The following is a 23,411-nucleotide window of genomic DNA, read 5'->3' on the forward strand; positions in this document are numbered from 1 at the left end:
TATACAAAACGATACAAAAGCACCTGCTACCATTTTAGGTATTTACGGTAACGTAACGATAGACGTGCTTTGCGTCGGAATGTACCATTTTGCAAACACACTAGTGATGGGAATTCCGGCTCTTTTTAGTGAGCCAGATCATTTGAGCTCAGCTCACCAAGAAGAGCCGGCTCTTTCGGCTCCCAAACGGCTCTTCATTTCACCACTTCTGCCTTTTTATAATTCAGCCAAATTTAGCACTGTTTTGACCTATGATTAGTATGTGTGCACATATATCACTTAAATTATTAAATTTTATTATACTAAACCTTGTAATTTCCAGAATACCATAATTTTACATGCTGCTTCGTTTCAGACTTCACTCATCTCGTCTGCTATTCGTGCACTGCACTCCTCTCTCTCTTTCTCTCCTCCTCTCCCTCCTGCTCTGTACCTGTGGACCGTCAGCGCGCCACACATCCGCCCCCTCCCTGATTGATGGTATGATCCTTGTGTGTAATCACCTGATTGGTCGCACGGACGTCATTAACACAACATTCAGTCACAGTCATGGTACCTGTCCATAGGGTTCCGTCCTTTTCACGCTTCCCATTCATTGTCTATGTAAGCAACCGTGCAATGCCTTCTGGTAGCGTGGCGTCACGATTCGAGAAACGGAGCGTCACGGCGCCCGCTCCTTATTTGCATAAAGTTGAGGGCTCGTCTACTTTATGCAAATCACGGGCTTCCGACGCGACTCGCCGCCTCTCGAAACTCCCAAGAATCTTTTAAAATAAAAATTGTCGATCCAAAATAAAGACAGATTCAGCAACTGCATGGCTTATTTCTCGCCTCAGATGTTTTCAGAAACACATTTCGGTGAACTATTTTCATGAAATAAGAGAAGAAAGTTTCCAAACGAGCCTCCATACTGTTTCCGGTTTGAAAGCTGGGAGCAGCAGCCAAAGGAGGGAAAGCGTTCGTCCATCAGGTAGGGACAGCCTGTCCTAGCGACACGCCCACCAAGCGACCAATGTTGGGAAGCGTCGCGTCCCCTCGCGATAAAAAACGCCCCTCTGGACACGTACCATTATCGTTCACTTAAAAGAGCCGGTTCAAAGAGCCGGCTCGTTCGTGATGACACATCCCTAGCCAACACACCGGGGGAAGGATTTTGTTGTGACAGCGGAGTATAACAACCCGGCGGGGGCAGACCGACGGTAAGGCGAAATCCTTAGTCCTTTCCTCTGTGTCATTTAAATAAAACCTACAAAAGTAAGCCGAAATTAAAACGTATGCACCAGTTTAACAACAAGCTTTATGTTTTACACGACCGAGTCTGCTCAAATGTATGTACCGTAAATGTGAGTTTATCATCCCGGACGTGCAGGTAGTACCACCACCACAATACCGTAGCTACCGTATCATAGCTACCACTGTGATTAATGTAGCTAACTTAGCTAACGTCACCACCTAGCATTAGAGAGGTAACAGACAGCTTTATCTCGTTATCATAGTTTGGTTTCTCACCTCTCAAACATGTAGCTTTAAAGCTAGCTGTCATGGTAACCGTTAGCGTTAGCTTCTCCTGCTGCAGTGAGCTACATACTAAAGTCGTGACTGTCCGTGTGTCAGGATGGATGGAGGAGATTTCAGTCCCCCTCGGCCTAACATTCACAGTGTTCCTGCTGCTGCTCATAATCTCCAGCTACCTGCCATATATTCAGTTTAAAAGATTAGTTTCTCATGTGTTTGGGCCTTTAGTTGTGTTTCCGTATTTGATTTGTATGTTCTGATTTCGCAATGAAAGTTTTTCCCCGATCACGCAACATATGTATGTGATGTTGCCAAATAATGCGATTGATTTCCATAATATGTATATTAAATCAAGTCAAAGTTTATTATAGCCCAATATCACGAGTCTTGCCTCAAAGGGCAGTACATATAATAAAAAAAACAGCAATGTGTAAATTAAAATGTCAAAGATTTAAACCCCAGAATTGTATTACAATTATTTATATTTAGTTTTTGATACATCATAATACTTGGTTCAGTTACAACGTTAGCTACACCAAATGTAATACATATAATAACTGCATTTTTAACAAAGCTTCCTAAAAAGCAATGGGATGTCTTGGTCATATCACAGGTCACCTCCTCTCCATCAATAATCACTAGACCATCATCACTCTAGTAGACATCAAATTACAGATGTGTCTGATCTGGAGAGTCTTTTATCTAGGGCTGACCCAAATGCTTCAAAGCTTCGACCATTGCCATGGTAATCAACCTCAAAATCAGTATTCAAATGCTTTGTTTTTTTTTATTTTGTTATATATAAGTATGTGTAAATTAAAATGTCAAAGATTTAAACCCCACAATTGTATTTTTCTCCCGGTCAGAGTGGTGTACAATTATTTATATTTAGTTTTTGATACATCATAATACTTGGTTCAGTTAAAAAAAATAATTTAACACATATAATAACTGCATTTTTAACAAAACTTCCTAAAAAGCAAAGGGATATCTTGGTCATATCACAGGTCACCTCCTCTCCATCCATATTTCATTAATTCTCACTGTGCAATATCATTTTCCACGTGTGCAATTTTGTTAATAGTCTGTTTATTGTCAATACTGTATATACTGCTCCTATTTTTATACTTCCTTCTATTTAAATGGTTCCTATTTTGTTACACTTTGTTTAGCTCTTTTTTTTTTTTTACTGTGTTAGCTGATGCATCTTGTTTTTTGCACTAACCCCCTTGCTGCTGTACACTGCAAATTTTCCCACTGCGGGACTAATAAAGGAATATCTTATCTCATCGTATCTTATCTTATCTTATCAATAATCAATAGACCATCATCCACTCTAGTAGCCATCAAATTACAGATGTTGTGTCTGATCTGGAGAGTCTCTTATCTAGGGCTGACCAATGCAATAAGGAGTAATTCCACAACATTATTCATTATTCATATTCAACATTAATTAATATTAGTTATTCTCAGACGGATATTGCTGTTTGTTGTGTGTAGAGGTAGCCTGATGCGCCGCGCTGCACCGCGAAGCTTTGAATACCTTCGAATATTTCTCATGAAGCTTCGAAGCCCAAAAAATGGTATACGGGACAGCCCTAATCTTATCTAATATGCTGTCATTCATTCTCTTTGTTTTCCAGGTAATAACGTAGGTTTTTTCATCTTGGATCAACAATGGCCTTCAGCAAGGGATATCGCATTTACCACAAGCTGGACCCACCCCCGTACAGTGTCATAGTGGAAACTAGGACCCGGGAAGAATGCCTCATGTTTGAATCAGGGGCTGTTGCCGTTCTGTGTAAGACATTTTGTTTGATTGCACTGTGATAAGAGATGCTTTAAATAGTCTAAAATCTTGCCCCAAATAAGAATGATACAAGGGAAATACAGCTATAAGGGACATATTATTGATTATCAAATGATGGATGTGATTTTGTATTATACGGCTACATTGACCTCAAAGGAGAGCACTACCAATATTTTCCTACATTGTTGTTTGTCTTCTAGCGGCGGCCGAGAAGGAGGCCATTAAAAACTCATACGCCAAGATTGTTGATGCCTATGGCATCCTGGGCGTCCTCCGGCTCAACCTGGGTAAGCTACAGACACATCTTCTCAATTCATTGCTTTTTGTTGCCAAAATTTCCTGGATTCAGTCCAGATTGTGGTCCCAGGTTCTTGTGTGACTGTGAAGGCCCTCAGTTTGTAGTCCTGTTGCTGCTTACTCATAAGCTGCTTTCTCCTGCCCTCTACATGACCTTGAAGGCTCTTGTCATCACAACAAGGAAAAAGCCGCGTAAAAGATTAAAGCTCAGTTTTATTGATGGCTGAGATTTGATTTCCTTTAAAGGCGTGACACCAAAGTTTAATTAACCATTTCTTGTCCAGTCTCCTAATGCTTAATATTTTATTGTGCTTCATATCTATCAACATACTGCTTGCTTTTTCTTTACAATCCACCAATGTTTTCCTACTTATGTCCCTTTCTTTTTTGCCATACTCCACTTTACTTCTGCAGGTGACTCCATGCTCCACAGTCTGGTGGTTGTGACAGGATGCAGCTCCGTGGGGAAGGTGCAGGATTCGGAGGTGTTCAGAGTCACACAGACAGACTTTATATCGCTGAAGAATGATCCAGGAGATGAGGACCGGATCTCTGAAGTGAGAAAGGTTCTGAACTCAGGACACTTCTACTTTGCCTGGTCTCCCACTGGAGCCAGCATGGACTTGAGTCTCAATGCACATCGCAGGATCCTAGAGGACACTACAGATAACCGCTTCTTTTGGTAAGCTCGTGAAATAATTGCTGTTCCGGAGAATAGTAGGCAGGTATTTGGCTTGTAACAATCTCTGAAGTAGTAGATATATGAACCAAGTATGTGTTCTGCATTCTGCACAGTCTTCCTGTTGAAATTAGTTTCTTCTGAATATGTGATATGGGGGCTGTGTGATTTGCAACTAAGGTGTGAAAATTCCCTGTTCACACTGAATTTGTCTGTGGGTTTACTGTTGTGTCTGTCTCGATTCATCAATAGGAACCAATCTCTGCACCTGCACCTGAAACACTACGGCGTAAACTGTGACGACTGGCTGTTGAGGCTGATGTGTGGCGGTGTGGAGATCAGGACGATCTATGCAGGGCACAAACAGGCCAAGGCCTGCATTTTCTCCCGCCTCAGCTCAGAGCGAGCCGGCACGCGATTCAACGTCCGAGGAACGAATGACGACGGACAGGTGGCCAATTTTGTGGAGACTGAACAGGTGACTCAGATGTTTGACAGTTTTATTGAATTTTTCTTCTTGTTATGATGAAAGCTGCTGATCAAAAATCTGTTTGATACCATAGTTGCATCAGTTTCTATATGCTCTGTGCATGGTCACATGACCTTGGTTAATACAGTCTGTTTAAACACTGGTTATCTATTGACTGTTGAGGAGCAAACCTAGTGCACCCTTGTAGGGAAACACTGTTGCTCCAGCACTATACGCTGTCACTGTAGAATTAAATTATTCAACAGTAATAATTAGGCTATAGATACATAGGTGACATTAAAACCTAGCAGGAAAACCAGCAGGACGGTGTTTATGATGTTGACGACATATCAGCATACTGATTTATTGGTCAAGCTCCAGTCTGAAGCCTTTGACTCTGCAGTAGTTTAACTTCCTTATTGAGTCAAATTCAGTCCAGTCAGTATTTTACTTTTATTGCTGAGTCAACACATTGTCAGTAGAAAATTTGAAAATGCAAGCTCACTTCTCAGCTCTTCATTGTGGAAAATGACTGGATTTGCATTTCCCGTTTTTATAGTTCCTGTTTCAGAAAACAAACATGAAGCTATAGGTTGGACAGAATAACTGCAGAACACTACACTAATAATTAGGGCTGTCAATTGATTAAAATATTTATGATGATTTCTTATTCATGATTGTCCATAGTTAATCGCATATTAATCACACATTTTTTATCTGTTCGATATGTTCCTTAACGGGAGATTTGTCAAGTATTTAATACTCTTATTAACATGGGAGTGGGCAAATATGCTTGCTTTATGCAAATGTATGTATATATTTATTATTGGAAATCGATCAACAACACAAAACAATGACAAATATTGTCCAGAAACCCTCACTGGTACTGCATTTAGCATAAATTAATATGCTCACATCATAACATGGCAAACTCAAGCCCAACAGGCAACAACAGCTGTCAGTGTGTCAGTGTGCTGACTTGACTATGACTTGCCCCAAACTGCATGTGATTATCATAAAGTGGGCATGCCTGTAAAGGGGAGACTTGTGGGTACCCATAGAACCCATTTACATTCACATATCTTGAGGTCAGAGGTCAATAGACCTGTTTCAAAATGGCCATGCCAGTTATTCCTCTCCAAAATTTTTATTAATTATTATAATAGCGTAAGTTTGGAGCATTATTTAGCCTCCTTCTCAACAAGTTAGTATGACATGGTTGGTACCAATGGATCCCTTATGTTTTCTAGTTCCATAAGATGCCAGTATCTTAACTAGCTTTAAAACTGATCCCGCATCAACCTAAAAATTGCAAGTTGTGCTAACGCGTTATTATCACGTTAACTTTGACAGCCCTAATAATAATAATACAGTTCAATGCAGCACAACTACACCAATATTTGCTGCCTCAAAAATTACCAAAGAGGTCATTCAACAAGGTCAAAGTCTGAAGCTTCATATGTGTACTGGTAATTGCAAGGTTTTTGTGTTGGATTATATTGTATTGTCAGGTGTTGCCACAGCCTCTGTAGTGTTGACAGCTTTTGGTCATGCTGATTAATGATTTGGGCCTACAAAATGTGCCGTTAGCACAGCACCAAAAAATTTAACCCCTCTACATATGACATGATCTCTCCTTTACATTTCCATTGTATCCTGACAAAGTGTCCACAGACACACTGGTATTGTCTATTAGAAATACAGTGACGTCATTTCCCTCTGTGCATTGTACAGTCATAGAATAATGAATGTTTTGTTGTTAGTTCCCTATCGTTTTAACAGTTTATAAAAGCTATATTACTTTCCATTTTTGTTCTTTTTATCCTCCTATACTTTTGGTTTTATAAATGTGTTTTTAATACAGTGTCTTGTCACATTGCAAATGAACTTAACCAAACTTTGCTCTGGTTTTCAACAGGTTATTTTCCTGGATGACAAAGTCTCATCCTTCATACAGATCCGTGGGTCCATTCCTCTTTTCTGGGAACAGCCAGGAATCCAGGTAATGGAAACTAAAACTCTCCTATAAAGCTCAGCCTAGAATCGTGATTGTGAGGTTTTCATATATTTAGCCACATTATATGAAAATCATAAAGCAGCCCTCGTGTTTGTGTAGTAGTCCTGCCCATTTTGTAAATACTGCAGTTGTAGATAAGGTTTACTCAGTCTTAGCTGATTGCACAGTGTAAGTGTAAGCACTGAACTCTGATGAACCCTACATGGAGCTCTTGCAAAACAAGGAAAAGACACTTTCATTAAAAAACATTGGCATTATTTGGGGGAGTGAAACATCTCCTTGTAATTACACTGGGTACCTTTATCCCAGTTTTAACACATTTTGTCCATGCTGTGTTCAGAAAAAGTCCTTAAAGGGTGTTTTGTTGCACCTGAATGAGAATCGGCGCCATAATGGGATGGATGAGAACCCTCACCTGGTATAACCTTTACTTTTTTGGCTGTTGCTGGTGCTGGCGCTTTGATACTGCAGATAGGGCTTTCTCTGTGCAATGCCAAAGGATAGGGGTGAAAACTAAGGCAATCCCATTATGGAACATTTATCCAGGTCCCATATAAAGTAAAGTATCTGCCCAGGATATTGCATTTTGGAGATTTACAGCAGGAACTATGATCACCCATTAAATGCACACCATAAACAACATCACTTGAATGCTCCTGCCCTTGTCCTGACATTGCACAGACTGGATTAGATCAGACGTGGGGGAGGTTAATGATAGATACAGTGGTTGGTAAAGGGCATTTTTCTGTTTCCCTCAGCTCCCAGACTTCTTTGGTCAGGTGAGAGCCTGGTCTGAAAACATCCTCTAACCACTTCCCTTTCACCTAGTCTGATATTCCCCAGGAAACTGGATAGGTGTTAACTGATAATATGGAAGAATGAGCTGCTAAATCTAAGAGAAGCCAAGACCATATTTGCCACCTATTCAGTCCACAAGGTCTATGGTTTGGTCAAAACACAGGGTGGTGGGCTGGGGTTTGTTTTCAGACAGAACTGTAGTCTTCCTTCTTTTAAAGCACTGTTTTAGCTCATAGACCCTTCTACTGGTTGTGGCTTTGTAGGCTTACTTTCTCCTTCCCATATTCTTCTAATTCATTCCCTGAGCAGGATGGATAGTCTCGGCTTTATCCAGAAGAAGAATTATTGATCTTTCTACAGTTAGTTTACATTAGGAATAGTTATGAATTAGCCTCTGAATCATACTTGTAGTGTAGAGTCATAAGACCCTGCTGGGAAAAATGTAAATCAGTAAAGTGGTAGCAGGGCTGCCCCCTCTTAGTCGATTAGTTGTTAGAGTCCTGGTTGATGACAAAATCTTAGATAATCATTTTTCACGGTTGTTTTGGGGAAAGAGTCATCAGTGGAATTAGTCATTAGTGGAAAATGATCACATGTGGCATCACAATAATATTCACAAATACTGTTTGTACCCTAGGAAGTATTAGATTTCAAGAAATCCTTCTGAACGACTTCAAACATCTAATCAATCAGTTACAAATTCAAATAGCTAATGAACTGATTGAGGAATTTCTATGATTAATAATCAACTAACAGTCAAGGACAAACCTTGTAAGTGGCATGACACATCCTTGTGGACATTAAATGCTTTTAGTATTATACAACAATCAAAGTAAGTTTAAAAACTTGATGCGACCGATTACACTCCGGGTGTTATCTGTTGAGTTGGAGTAAGATGTGAAGAGGTTTTGGTCTCTTAAGGTGTACAGCTGTAACCTGAGTCCCCTCACATGCCATTTCAGGAAGTTATTAAATATGCATAGCATAGGCTTGCTGAACAGTGGAGAGAGGAAGGAGTGACAAAATGGCAGCAGCATGGAGCAAATTGTCCAGCCCTGCGTGCCAAACACAGATCTAGCCAAAATGGGCACATGCAGATATCCGGGCAGATAATGTCCCCGGAGACAATGCAGTACTGTAGTCGTAATAATCATTGTGTGTATGTTGCTTGTGATCTGAATTGAGTGACCACAGTAGGAAAAAAGAGGAGGCGGAAATTGAACGGTGCAGGAGGGGTGATGACGTTAGTTGATGACATGGTCATGCACAGGCAGAGATGGGTAGAGAACAAGTAAGAACCTGCAGTGCAGAGTGAGTAGATTTTCGGTGGAACAGCCGCTGTGCAAGGGTCATGCTCATGTGTGGTCATGCTTACCTTTACTTCTCTGTAAGGCTCTTTGGTGTTTCTCAGTCATCACCAGTATGCTCTCAAAATGACACAATACTGTATATAGCAGCTGTAGTGAAACAAAAAGCAAGCAGAGAGGCAAAAGAAAACATGTATTGAAAGTTCCAATAAAGGTGGCGGGCAACGTCTGCTGCTCAGTGTCTTCGTCTCTTCGAACAAATCTCCCCATGCTGACCATGTGTCGCCGTTGTCCTATGTCATTCTCTTTTTCCACTATAACGGTCTTGTTTCTGTTCAAATGTCATCCAAAGTTTCTACCCCAACTCCATTCTTCACCACCAGGTTTTCTGGTCATCTGCAACATGTGTGTTTGCGCAACTTTCCTTTTTTTAAAGGATGTGATTTGAAGTTGATAAAGGACACAGTGACTTGTGTCTTTTTTGTCTTTTTTCTCGCTGTCTCTGACCTGCAGGTCGGCTCTCATCGTGTCAAACTCTCAAGGGGATTCGAGGCAAATGCGCCAGCATTCGAAAGGTAATTACAATGTTCTGTGTCGTGTGTGTGTACACAAGTGTGTGTGCGTGTGTGTCTAGGAGTTTTCAGCTGCTTTATCTGGCCTTCCGACAGATTACCATTCCTCTGAGGAGCAGAGGAGAGACACCATAATACTATGTCTCCTGCAGTCTCTGCCCAAAGCACAAAAGAGAGAAGCTCTCCAGACTCTTGAAGGAGAAGATGTTAATTGAAGTGTGTCCTCAGAGGGCGGTTTATTGCAGGGAACAGAAAGGACACATTAGTAGCCCTTGATCAGCTGTCGACCTTAATAACCTTTATTTTATATTTATTGCAGAGAGTTTCTTTGCAAAAGTACTTCCTTGACTTTTTGCACATTTCTTACTGTATGCATGGCATTCAGATCCAGAGACTAGTCTTATCATTTTATTACAATTGTGTCTTCTCAGTAGTTGAAAGATTGAGCAAAAAGCTATGCTGCAACTATGGATTGGTTCTTTGATAACTCATTTTGTCTTAGCTGGCAGTGAATTGTGGAGACCATGTGGGCAGTGGCGAATATGTGTGCGGAATCATCCACATTTTTATCGAAAACGGATCCCAACATTTGTCTTGTTTGTTCTACAGAAGGACAAATCTGTCCTTTGCTTTCCCTGTCTACAGACACATTACAGATGCAGGATTAGCAACAGAGCAGCACCCTTAGAGTTGTTAGTTTGCTCGTGGACACTTAAGCCAGATGGATTGCCTGTTCCTAAACTCAGGCCCTCTCGAGGAAAGATGATCAGTCTAATCACTGTGGCACACCTTGATAGCACCGTGCCTGGCTCCATCCTTATCAACTATCTGTAACCGTCAGTCTCAGAGCAGCCATGCTAGGGTTCACTCAGTTTAAAGCAACATGATGCTGGAAAGCTATGAAGACCACCAGTGGTTCTTTAATTTCTAGATATCTTGGACTTTAGAGGATGGACTGAGCTGAGCTCAGTATTAATATCAACTTAAATTTCCCTTTGCTTATTAGTATCCTGAACATGTCAAGACGAGCATGTCAGATGGTACACCAGCTGTGCTTCGTAACAAATTAATCATTTTTTCGCGCTACGTAGTTGGCAATGAAACCAGTCTTTCTAAATATCCGTCCAGATTGGGACTTATGACTCATCTTATGTTATATGTGGTCAGTTATCTGCACTGACAGCCTCATATGTCTGTGTTGAAATTCCTTAAATAGTGCAAGGCCAAAAATAACATCTTTTTTACAAACACTAACAGCAACCGAGGTCTGCTATTCTGTCAGCTGGATGGTGCTGCCGTTCCATCCATATCTGTAATATATTTAACCAGTTTAAGACAGAGGCCCACGGTATAGAGCTTTTGAATTCATTGCACATTAATATTTCAATGTTGACTCCAAATGCAAAGCTTGAATCCACATTTACATGCCATTGTTGATGTACCATCATGTACCCATTCAAAGTCATTTGCATTCCTTTATCACACATATACAAGTAACAGTTTGAAAAGAGAAACATAATACAGGCTTGTCAGTATTGTGCTTCTGTACAGCAGCCTAGCAGGTGTTGAGATGTGATGCTGCTGTGCTGCTGCTGCTGCAGCCCTGGTTTATTCATCTGAGAAATGTTGTGTGTAATTATCAAGCTTAAGCCCCAACAATGCTTTTCATGTGATTGTATGTGTGTTGTCCAGACACTTCACAGCACTGCGGAGGTTGTATGGTAAACAGGTGATCATCAACCTGCTTGGGAGTAAGGAAGGGGAACACATGCTCAGCAAAGCTTTTCAGGTGAGAGGAACCGTTCTCTGTCCCTTAACACTGACATAAGACATTTATCTGATGCTTCCAACAAAACAGACTTAGTCCAAAACACATCACACACACACATCAAAACAGATTCTGCCTTTATTTTTGTTGTAAATTCACACACGCACACACAGCAACAGTGAGGAATTCTTTCTTATTCCAATTACTGTTCCTTGAACTCTTGTCAGGTTACATTTTCCTCTGTGGTCTTGTAGATGTCACAAAACGACAGAGGAAATGTACTTTTGAAGTATAAAACTACATTTCATTGATTAATATTAAAGGCATTTCCTGGTTAGCTATAGCTGGAAATGTCTCCTCAAGTGTGGATTTGAGTGTAATAACAACAAATGCAGGACAGCACATTTTCATTGTATGTGAAATATTATGGTTGATTGGCTGTGGGGTAGTGTTTCAGCTTATCTATTTGGCAAAACTACAGTTATGGTTCTATGAATGTCAATCTTTTTCTATTAAAGAATCAAAGTCCATAGTACTACAAGCTGTCGACTGACCTGCATGATTACAATCACAGGTTACAATCAAGATTACAGACTACAATCAAAGGTTTCCTTAGAATTGAAGCCGTTAGTTTTGCATTAATGAATGCTGCTTCGTAGATTTAAGCAACACACCTTGCATGCACCACACATTTGCAATCAGTTTGAATTTTTGAGATTAAGTCCTCTTCCTTTCTCTGTCACTTTCAGAGTCACCTGAAGGCATCAGAGCATGTAGGAGCAGTGAAAATGGTGAACTTTGACTACCATCAAAATGTGAAGGGGGGCAAAGCAGACAAACTCCACAGTATCCTCAAACCCTACCTCAACAAGTTCATAGAAGAGTGTGGGATCTTCTACTACTCTGGAGAGGCAGGCATCGCAAGGTGAGAAATGAATACAAACAAAAATATACAGTATAAAGTAGCATTACAGTACATGCCATTTTTGTTATTGCTTCTTAACATTACATCGTGTATTTTTAGGACTCAGGGAGGGACCATTAGGACCAACTGCCTGGACTGTCTGGATAGAACCAACAGTGTCCAGGCCTTCTTTGCCCTTGAGGTAGGAGTTGGACACAGTGTGCTCTTGTTTTGTTATAAAACAGAACGTCTTCCGTCCAAGTTGTTTTTAGTATTGATGCTCATAGTCCTAACCCCTTGTTCCCTCACCACAACCAGATGCTGCCAAAGCAGCTGGAGGAAATGAGTCTGACGGAGAAACCCCAGCTGGTGGCCAGGTTCCAGGAGGTTTTTAGGACCATGTGGTCTGCCAACGGAGACTCCGTCAGTAAGATCTACGCAGGCACCGGTGCCCTGGATGGCAAGGCCAAGGTACACAATATGTACTCACTAAATACACACAAATGTACTGTACAAGTTCACAGTAATTCACAGTTTCACCATTGAGGCAACATTAAGGAACGGCATGTTGACAGAGCTGCATTTGATGTAGGATTTCCATGACTTTGTTAGATTTTATGAACTTCAGCACTTTGTGGTATAACAACATCCTCCCAGTTGTTACTGGCTGGGGACATGAAGCTGTGAATGACAGCATTTGATTGAAGCAAACTTCAGTGTTGAATGTGTTGTATTTTTAGTTTCCTGTTTTATATTTTTCTTCTCATGAAGCAAAGTGGACTTAAAGTTGTAAAGGGTGGACATTTAATTAGTAACTCTGGAATAGACTATCTTGATAAACACTTGTAACTGATAAAATACTATTCCAATTAAAACTAATATAAAGCCATAGCTAAGGCAATATTTGCAAAGAAGTTTTGTCCCATTAAATACAATGTTTTTGTAAATTTAGTCCCTTTTTAGCTTGAAAGAGGATCACAAAGGCTCACTATTTTCCTTCAGAACCTACTGTCAAGCTAACACATCTTCAGCAATTCATCTCAGTTTAAGCATGCTCATAGCAGCCTGTTGAATGAACAAATCATGGAAAGGGAAAATATAGTAGATAAATAAATATCCCCTTATAGAAATGGCACAAGCGCTGGCACTGTGTCATCTGTAAGTTGACAGAACTAGGGGACTAAATTGTTACCTTTTGACTTTGCTCTTAAACCATAAATAGCACTTAGAAATAATGTCTGGTTGTGTGTTGTGCATGCAGTGACAGAGTTAAACCTCTCTGTGTGTGTGTAGCACTGTGTGCTTCAGTTTCTTAACTCTTGTGTGCTGTCTCTTTCTGCTGTCCTCTGGACCTCTCTACCTCTGTGGTAAGTTAACAAGCCAGTACAACGGTATTGTTTTTGAGCTGTGGGTCTATTTCTGGTGCATTATTGATTTCAGTGTCTGTTGGTTAAATGATGATGATGATGGAGGATGGGATAAGTGGGACCTCTTTATTTAGAAAAATAAATAAAACTTGATTTTATTTCCCTTGAGGTATCCATGTGACGCATATTGTCTTGACGTGGCAACTCTTGAAAGCCCCATGGAGATCTACTGATCTACACAAATCTAGTTAAAAAGAAAAATAGCCATTGCCCTCGCTTGTTCAGCGATAATTTTCTTACTACAGTATCATTGTCAATTGTTGCCTATGTCATCTGGCAAAATCTGCTGTCTTGATTGGTTGAACTTGGAGGAATCAATTAAAAATATCGCCATGTGGCATTAAATGAAACTATGTTACACATCAATCAGTGAAATTTTGAAGTTTTGATCCTTCCTGTTCAGTTCAAAAATTACTTGGATGCGTCTGATGTGTTCCTCCTTTTTCTTCTCTTCCGTGGTTGGAGTGGGAAGTACAGATTTTGTTCACACCAAGTGAGAGTACAGCTAATAATTTAGTTTTTGTTTTTTTGGTGCGTGTCTGTTTGTAGGCGGGGAAGCTAAAAGATGGCGCTCGTTCTGTGACGAGGACGATCCAGAACAACTTCTTCGACAGCTCCAAGCAAGAGGCTATAGACATCCTGAGGCTGGGCTCCACACTCAACAGCGATTTGGCGGACAAAGCTCGGGCCTTGCTCACCACTTCCAGTCTTTATGGTACTTCTTTACAGCATATTATTTTATCAACACATCACATCTTCCCTAAAATGTACTTATGAATAGTGTAACAAATGCTCCATATTACATGTTGCAGGTTCTATATTTTAGCCACAAGCTACTCTGCACAATAGAAGGGTTTGTCTGCACCGCGTCAAGTGTAATCTCCATGTGTCAGCTCTCTGTCCCAGTTAGATTAATGCTGACCGAGTGCTCTGCTAGAATTATCTGTTAAAGCACTGGTTAACCCGCCCTTCTCTCCCTTCTCTCCCCCCCGCTTGCTCACAATCGTAGTCACTGAGCCCGTCTTACAATCAGGTACAGTAACTGACAGACTGCCCCCCAGTGGATGGATCCTTTCATCCCATCACATAGTTGTCCCTTTCATTTGTGTTTGCTGCTCATTATTGTTCATTCATATATAATCCAATGTTGGTAGTGGTTTAAACATATGTCTGTTGCATATCATCAGGTTTTTGCAATAGTGGTTAAAAGAAAGAGGATGCTGGATTTTGCAATGAAATTTATAGACAGAAATTAATCATTACCAACATTGATTATTTGAATGTTATCTATATTTCAACAAGAGTTCTGGTTTGTATCCTTTCACCCATTCCCCATGTTTTAGACATTGTTTCAGTCTTCCTCTGTTGTATTTGGATGTTCTCCCATTCGTTTTGATTAGATTTATCTTTCCCGTTTTTGTTATGTTTCTACGTTTGCCACCCTTCCGGTAAGACACACACATACTCAAACATTTTACAATCTAATCTCATTCTCCTCCCCTCTACAGCCTCCCCTAGAGTGTTGCTGGGAATGTGTCAGAACTACCATAAATACACAAAACCCAAGCAGATCCGAGTGGGTGTCGGCACCTGGAATGTCAACGGGGGTAAACAGTTTCGCAGCATTGCTTTCCGCAACCAGACGCTCAACGACTGGCTGTTGGATGCTCCGAAGAAGGCAGGGCTTCCCGATTTCCAGGGTATGTCAGTGTTTATTTATCTGCACTCACTGGTGGTAAATGTCGGGAAGATATGTTTCATAAAGCTGCTCTTATTTATTAGGTGAAAGGAATAGTTTGACATTTTGGGAAATGACGTTATTCCCTTCACTCAGCCGAGAACTAGATTAGAAGAACGATACCATGGCCATGTCTTTACCCTAAATATAAAGCTACTGCCAGCAGCCGGTTAACTAAGCTTAGCATAAAGAGTGGAAACGGGGGGGTAAACTAATTTCTTTAACGCATTAACACAAGCTGTGATTGTTAGGTTATAGCGAGTCTTAAAGCTAGATTAAAGATACTGGCATCATATGAAATTAGAAAACATAAGGAGTCCGTTGGTACCAACCATGTCATACTAGCTTGTCATGAAGGAGGCTATATAACGCTCCAAACTTACACTAAATGTTGGCGAGGAAAAACTGGCATGGCCATTTTCAAAGGGGTCCCTTAACCTCTGACCTCAATATATGTGAATGAAAATGGGTTCTATGGGTACCCACGAGTCTCCCCTTTACAGACATGCCCACTTTATGATAATCATATGCAGTTTGGGGCAAGTCATAGTCAAGTGAGACACACTGATAGCTGTTGTTGCCTGTTGGGCTGCAGTTTGCCATGTTATGTTTTTTTATGCTAAATGCAGTACCTGTGAGGGTTTCTGGAAAATATTTGTCATTGTTTTGTGTTGTTAATTGATTTACAATAATAAATATATACATACATTGCATAAAGCAAGCATATTTTCCCACTCCCATGTTGATTAGAGTATTAAATACTTGACAAATCTCCATTCAAGGTACATTTTGAACAGATAAAAAACGTGCGATTAATTGCGATTAACTACTGATATTCATGCGATTAATCGCAATTAAATATTTGAATCTTATTTTTGATTGACAGCCCTAATTAATGTATAATAATAATTCTTATCAGATGCTGAATATTGTGTATTCTTTCTCTTTACAGACAGCAAAGCCAACCCGATAGATATCTTTGCCATCGGTTTTGAGGAAATGGTTGAACTGAATGCTGGCAATATTGTCAGTGCGAGGTATGTGTGCAAGATCCCAGCCTCAGATAACATACCTGTCTGTTTTGTTTTTTTTACCTATGGGCTATAGGAGATGAGGACCAAAGAATTTTCAAACATCTTAAGATTTAACATAATAAAATATTAATGGTCCCTCTGACAATTTATGTTTCTGTCTTGTCTGGGTGTTTTTTATATTTCTTTTCTTTTTTCTGCACTATGACACATCTCTCTGTTTTTGTCTCAGCACTACAAACCAGAAACTATGGGCAGCTGAGCTCCAAAAAAACATATCGCGGGACCACAAGTATGTGCTGCTTGCTTCAGAGCAGCTGGTGGGAGTGTGTCTGTTTGTTTTCATCCGCCCACAGCACGCACCCTTCATCAGGTACGAACCGTACCCATTCTCATGAGAGACGTATCTAGTTATACTGCAAATCACGAGTTATTATAACAAACGTAATCTTGTCATTCAATATGGTCTCCAGGGATGTTGCTGTAGACACTGTAAAAACCGGGATGGGCGGGGCTACAGGCAATAAAGGAGGCGTTGCCATCCGCCTGCTCTTCCACACCACCAGCATCTGCTTCGTCTGCTCCCATTTTGCTGCTGGCCAGTCACAGGTCAAGGAGAGGAACGACGACTACAGTGAGATCACTCGCAGACTCACCTTCCCCATGGTAATAGCCACAATATCAAACAAGTGATTTTTACAAACACATTTTTTTGCATAACGTGTGCATAACCGCATCCGTCTTATCCTTGCCAGGGTCGTCTGCTGTACTCGCATGACTACGTTTTCTGGTGCGGAGACTTTAACTATCGAATCAGCATGCCCAATGAGGAAGTGAAAGAGCTAATCAAACAGCAAAACTGGGATGCCTTGACAGCTGGGGACCAGTTGTTGGACCAGAAGAATGCTGGTTTGGTACGACCTACACCACACGTGCACTAATACCTTTCACTTCCTCTCAACAGAGAACAATGTGCCATAATATAAAGCCTTTTATAGCACATACTAATGCAGAAATATCTCCAACAGGTTTTCCGAGGTTTTATCGAGGGGAAGTTAGATTTTGCCCCCACCTATAAGTATGACCTCTTCTCTGAAGATTATGACACCAGTGAGAAGTGCCGCACGCCAGCCTGGACTGACCGCATACTCTGGAAGAGGAGGAAGTGGAACTTTGACAAAACAGGTATCGTGCAGAGCCACAACAGACAAGTCTAACCAACCCAAATAATCTCCTTCCCTTCTATCTCAGACCTCCTTACTAAAGACAACATTACAACACTGGCAAAAAATATGTTTTAGTCTTCAAGATGAAGTAGGCGAGATTGGAGTATTGGGTACACCAGGAAGAAAATGGAAAGGCATACTCATCTACTGGCAATGGGAAAGGAGTCAAGCAGGTTTTCCTGTGATTAAAAAACCTGCATTCACGTGCTAATTTTGGTGGAAAAAGGGTATTATAAATGCATCTCTGCGTGTTTTGCAGCTGAGGAGATGAATGTAGTTGGGGCAGCTTCTTCATCTGTGGACAATGACGACGACCCAGCCAACCCCTGGAACCCTGGGACTCTGAAGTACTACGGCAGGGCTGAGCTTAAGACCTCTGACCACAGGTAATTAACAAGATATATCTGTAAGAGTAGAGTAAATCTATGATATTTAAGTTTCACCATAGCAATAGAATTTGCTGCATTTCCGTTTCTATGTTGTGTTGTCAAGTGGAACCGACTGATTACTCTGAGACTCTGAAATATAACAATGGTGCAAACAAATATATGGTGTTTCTCTTTAATCAAACATCACCGTCTTCAAGGTCTCCTGTCTCTCTTTCTTTAGGCCCGTGGTGTCGATAATAGATGTGGACATCCTGGAGGTCGACCCAGAGGAGCGGCACCAGGTCTACAAAGAGGTCATTGCCCTGCAGGGGCCTCCGGACGGCACCATCCTGGTGTCACTCTGCTCCTCCGGCCCTGACGACTACTTCGATGACCCACTCATAGACGAGCTGCTGGACAAGTTTGCTAATTTCGGAGAGGTCATCCTCATCAGGTGAGCCCGACATCCCAAACACAGACAGACATGTCTCACCTCCAGACAGCGAGACGGCACTGACGATGTCCTTGTTTATGCAGGTTTGTCGAGGAGAAGATGTGGGTGACTTTCCTGGAAGGTTACTCTGCTCTTGCTGCTCTTTCTCTCAGCGCTTCCACCGTAAGTCATCACTGATTATATTAATTACATCGAAAGCTAAACAAATGCTCCCGTAAGTCTTGACATTAATAATATAAAAGGTGCATCCATCTCTCTGCATCATTTTAATCACCCTTGTGCTACATTCATGTGTCTCAAACATACACAGAAATTGCCTTTCTGTCAACTATATGTCTGGTAACTACTGTCTTCTTCTCTCTTGTCTATGTCTCTCGGTTACATTGTAGGTCCTCGGCAAGATGATTGACATCCGCCTGAAGAGTTCAGGCTGGATTAAGAATCTGGAGGACGAGATGAGCGTGGAGAGGATCTGTGGAAGCATCCCCACCTCGGCCAGCTCCACCTTGCTTGCTGAGGACACGGACATGGGCGACGATGATTATGATATGGAAGGTGAGGGATGACGGCCAAGCACTCCCAATCCTTTCTTCAGAAATGTGGATTTTATGAATGTTTTTTTTTAATAATTTATGTTTTTTGCCGCCACTGATATGGCTGTATGGATAACCAGTTTGAAGTGCATAAATTCCTGGCCTCATTTACCAGGTGATGTGGACGAGGAGGTGGAGGATATCCTTCCCCAGCACCTTCAGCCTGGAGCAGGCTCTGGCCCTGGATCCTCCCCTCTCCCCTCCCCCCGCAGTAGTCCCTGTCCCTCCCCAACCCACGGAGAACCTGCCGCGCCCAGCAGGCCAGGTCGTGGAGGACAACCCTCCCGACCATCACAAGGTAAATAATAACGTGCAGCATGACTCACACCTGGAATCAGGTTTCTAAATGTAATAATCAACTCAGGCTCCAGTCTCTGCCTGCTGGAATATAAACTGTGACTCTGTTCTGTTTGTGATGCACTGAAGGAGATTTAAGCCCGTCATCACTGAGGAGAGAATTTTCAGGTAAAATGTAACGTGTGGTAATTTAATCCATGTTTAGTGTTAGAGGGCTTGTAGTGTGTCTTCCAGTAAAAACTACGTGTTTCCTTTTGAAACATGTTTTGTGGTGCAGTATTAAAACGTGTGCAGTGTTAGCTTCATCTTTTCTTTGGTCAACACAAGGAACAAATTATACAATAGCACTGTGTTGAGAGATGTTTGTCTTTTAGACTTTCCGAAAAAGGGCTCATGGCTTGATATGCAATCTCGGAACCCATCGGAACCCATCGGAACCCATCGGAACCCTTTGGGGGCAAGGGGCTATATTTCTGGGGTTCTGGTGTAGCCGGCGGATATCCGGGCCAAGACTTCCATACGCTGCTCATCGATTACAGTCCGATTAGCAACTTGAGATGTTAGACTAGAGTTGGAGTTGAGAGACACCGTGTACGACCGGATTGTTTACAAGCTAATTTTAAACCAACAAAAAGCTAAATCATCATCAGACGATAGCTGGTTGTTTCAGGAACTGTATATCGGCCAATGTGTTCCGCCTCTTTTACTCTCCACACGGACTGTTAACCTGCATTCCACCAAAGCCTGCGCGAACGTGATTGGTCAATACTACTCGGACTACAAATGGAAACCAGAATGCTTTCGATGCCAAAATCTTGTCCGCTGCTTACAGATTCTACATGTGAATGCAAAATCTGTTTATAGAGACTACTTGTTATATGTTTGACCAGTGTGATTTGTCAAAGAAAAGAACATGTTTATATGATGTAAAAGGGTTGAGTAGAGCCGGTAGAGCTTTCTCAGCAAAAAAATTGCAACCAGGCAGTTAATATTTTGGATCAATTGTCTTAGTGAGTCTTTTGAATCCGGGCTTTTCAACTACATAACCGGCGTTGGGATGTAGTTGTTTACAGCGGCTGTGATTTCTTTCCATTTTGCACTTTTTTCCAAATACAAAAACACGCCGGCCGAATACATCACACACACTCGCCCAGGAGAGAGGTCTGGATGGGCGCAGAGTTTGTGAAATATGTGTGTGTGTGTGTGTGTCTGTGAGAGGAAGCTGGAGGGAGAGAGGGAGAAAAGGAAATGCCAAAGCGAGTCTCATGCCGGCGTGGTGGCTTAAAAACATTACATGACAATTTGTAGTCGATGTTCGCGATATAGTCATTTTATACATCGCGCATGGGACAAGCCGTGATACGACTACATTCGATGTATCGCCCACCCCTACATTATAGGCATTAAGCCCTGCTCTTTTCCAGTGAAGTTTTAATTTGGAGGAAATGGTACAAAAGTGTGTTTCTATATTGTGAGTGATTGTGCAAATTCAAGAGTGTGTAAACTGGGCAGTCACAAACAATTGCAAATGGTGAAATGTTTTTAAACCACTCCCTTTTCATTTGCATCACTTTTTTTTTTCCAGGGCCTCCTGTTGACTTCCAGCCCGGTGCCCCCGGATCTCAAGAGCCCAAACGCCCGCCTCCCCCTCGTCCCCAGGCTCCACCAGCCAGACCAGCACCCCCTCAACGCCCACCACCACCTTCAGGTAAAGCATCATCCTTAACCTTCTTGTCTACAGTTTTCTGACATTTGAATCACAGAAGTGTAGCGCGCAATCAAATGAAATTCTACATAGGAAGTGTGGATGTTTAATTGTTCAGCACGGTACAGTAGGAGATCCTTAAATCAGGTGTTAACATTTTCACCTTTATCCCACTGCTTCGCCTCATTCCTGAAGGAGGCATGAGCCCTCTGCCAGTTAGAAAGGACTCTGCAGGTAAATTAAGTAGTGTAGAACTGTTTGTGTATGTGCTCACATCGCTGAAGCATTTAAAGTGCTATTTTCCATTTGACGCTACACACAAAGAAGAAGCACATTGCATTTTACAGTTTTGATTCAGTACGCTGTCATTGGTTCCACTGCTTATTTCAGTTCAGCATAGAACAAAGTTAGTTTTCAGATGATTGTCACATGAACCCTCTCCTACACCAGACTGGATGTACACACCACTGGGCTGTCCTTCGGGTTTATCTTCAGCTTTACAGCTTGTTAAAACATCGGACTATCCACCCAAATCAACCTCCGAATAAAAGTTGAATTGGGAGTAGGTCCTTAGGTGGCTGAGTCATGCTTGAATTTAGGTGAACCGCTCCTAGATTACGGTTTTTCAAGTGGTGAATGACCACTTATGTGAAGTTAAAAAATGCAATGCTTCTTGTACATCATCACAATTACTCCCCTTAATATGTGATTTTTGTGGATGTAAAAAATGTGCCTAGTTTTACGATAATATCCTCATTTGTGGTATATCTGTGAGTACTATATAATGTGTTATTAACTAGCATAGATGTTTTCCTTGGTGTTGTTGCCCTTATTTGAATTTATTTAATGTGGGAGTAGCTGGTTAGTCATGATGTATTTTTTTTTCATATTGAAATACTGTTTCCCCTCTTTGACTTTAAAGACTGTGGTGAAAGTCCCAGCCCACTGTTTGCTAGGAGAGGCAGCCAAGGTAACTGGTCAGGCGGTGTGTCTTTTAAATGTCATCTGATCCCTGTAGTCTGACACACCCAGTCATCAATATGCTTTTTTTGGACATTGATGAATCACCTTAGACCAATTCTTCATCATTGTGGGCCATTTTAGTCTTGTGTGTGTGTGTGTGTGTGTGTGTATGAGAGAGAGATGTGTTTGGTAGCCTGTTGTTAAAACATAGTTGGCTTATTTAAATGCAAAATAAGCAGGGAATGAAAAAAACAAAGAGGTTAAAAGGATAACGGGAAATACACTGTTACAATTGCTGTGCCACTGGAGGCAAATTCAGACTTTTCTATCCAAACGACAAGAATTTTTTCCAATTTAATATTCAGTGGTCACCAAATAAATTAGTGTTAAGGATTAATAAAAACAACAACCTTTGTTTTTTTCAATGCCGGTGACAACTGTGGCCGGAGGCATTATGCTTTTGGGTTGTCTGTCCATCCAATCCATTCTTGTGAATGCGATATCTCATGAACGCCTTGAGCGGATTTCTTCAAATTTGGCACAAACATCCACTGATTAGATTTTGGTGGTCAAAGATCGAGGTCACTGTGACCTTACCGTCCGTCTCATTCTCGCAATATCTCTGGAACGCCTTTAGGGAATTTCTTCAAATTTGGTTCAAACATTCACTTGGAACTCAAGGATGAACTGGTGGTTAAAGGTCACTGTGACCTCACTAAACACGATTTTGGCCCTAACTCAAGAATTTATGTGCTAATTATGACAATTTTACACAAATGTCTAATAGGATAAAACGATGACGTTATGACATTTTGAACAGATATTGATGTAAACTGAACTTGGTTGGCGGAGGCATACAACCGCAAGTGTTAATTCTAGTTTATTGTTAACATTTGTATTGAGGTCTGAAAGTAAATGTCACAACTTGTGGAAGAGGGAGGATATGCATCACAACAAGGCTACTTTAATCACATTATAATCAGGAGTCATGAGCTACACTCATTGCAGGAGACCATTTGACTGAAATGGTTCGTATTGATTTGATGATTATAGTCTTTTCATAACTGGGGAGATAACGTGAGTCAAAGGGAAATCCTTTTGGCCTGGACTTGAAATGGTATTAAAGTCCGCTCACCGTGATTAGTGGGGAAATCCTCCCCAGTCAGGTAGATATTCAGACTCACAGCATCTCAGGCTTCACTGCTCTGCTGCATTATTACCACCACACGCTATTCCCAGTGCTTTTTGTAAAGTGACGTCATTGGAAACACCTGCTTCCTGTGACCAGTGCTCCACAATGTGTTTAACAGTAATGTGGTTTGGTTTCCTTTGTGCTGCAAAGGACCAAAAAGCCCCGCTCTTCCTCGGCCAGAGGCTGCTACAGGTGAGTGCCACAGAGCATGACGTAGCATTAGTGTACCAATGAAGAAAAAAGGATTGTTACTGAGTTATGTAGGTTTGTATTCGTCCCAT

The 23,411-nt window shown here is 41.3% G+C and overlaps 1 protein-coding gene across 16 annotated transcripts in view; it reads left to right on the forward strand.

The window, feature by feature from the left end:
* Positions 1-1,129: 1,129 nt before the first annotated feature.
* The window catches only part of synj1 (synaptojanin 1), a 28,766-nt gene continuing 6,484 nt past the window's right edge, over positions 1,130-23,411 (forward strand). For 2 of the 16 annotated variants that reach the window (XM_037748021.1, XM_037748034.1), the window contains exons 1-29: positions 1,130-1,199; positions 3,159-3,316; positions 3,526-3,612; positions 4,037-4,304; positions 4,554-4,779; positions 6,689-6,772; positions 7,128-7,205; positions 9,406-9,467; positions 11,157-11,253; positions 11,982-12,157; positions 12,257-12,338; positions 12,455-12,607; positions 14,113-14,278; positions 14,573-14,596; positions 15,072-15,263; positions 16,254-16,338; positions 16,565-16,705; positions 16,806-16,998; positions 17,088-17,246; positions 17,361-17,517; positions 17,818-17,944; positions 18,168-18,380; positions 18,464-18,542; positions 18,770-18,935; positions 19,089-19,271; positions 20,856-20,978; positions 21,171-21,209; positions 21,898-21,945; positions 23,281-23,322. In XM_037748021.1, the coding sequence (XP_037603949.1) occupies positions 3,193-3,316; positions 3,526-3,612; positions 4,037-4,304; positions 4,554-4,779; positions 6,689-6,772; positions 7,128-7,205; positions 9,406-9,467; positions 11,157-11,253; positions 11,982-12,157; positions 12,257-12,338; positions 12,455-12,607; positions 14,113-14,278; positions 14,573-14,596; positions 15,072-15,263; positions 16,254-16,338; positions 16,565-16,705; positions 16,806-16,998; positions 17,088-17,246; positions 17,361-17,517; positions 17,818-17,944; positions 18,168-18,380; positions 18,464-18,542; positions 18,770-18,935; positions 19,089-19,271; positions 20,856-20,978; positions 21,171-21,209; positions 21,898-21,945; positions 23,281-23,322 (3,574 nt within the window). In that variant the 5' untranslated portion in view covers positions 1,130-1,199; positions 3,159-3,192. The other 14 variants (XM_037748024.1, XM_037748022.1, XM_037748023.1 and 11 more) reach the window with 14 other exon arrangements.

This window comes from Sebastes umbrosus, chromosome 17 (genome assembly GCF_015220745.1).
Source record: "Sebastes umbrosus isolate fSebUmb1 chromosome 17, fSebUmb1.pri, whole genome shotgun sequence".
NCBI lineage: Eukaryota > Metazoa > Chordata > Actinopteri > Perciformes > Sebastidae > Sebastes > Sebastes umbrosus.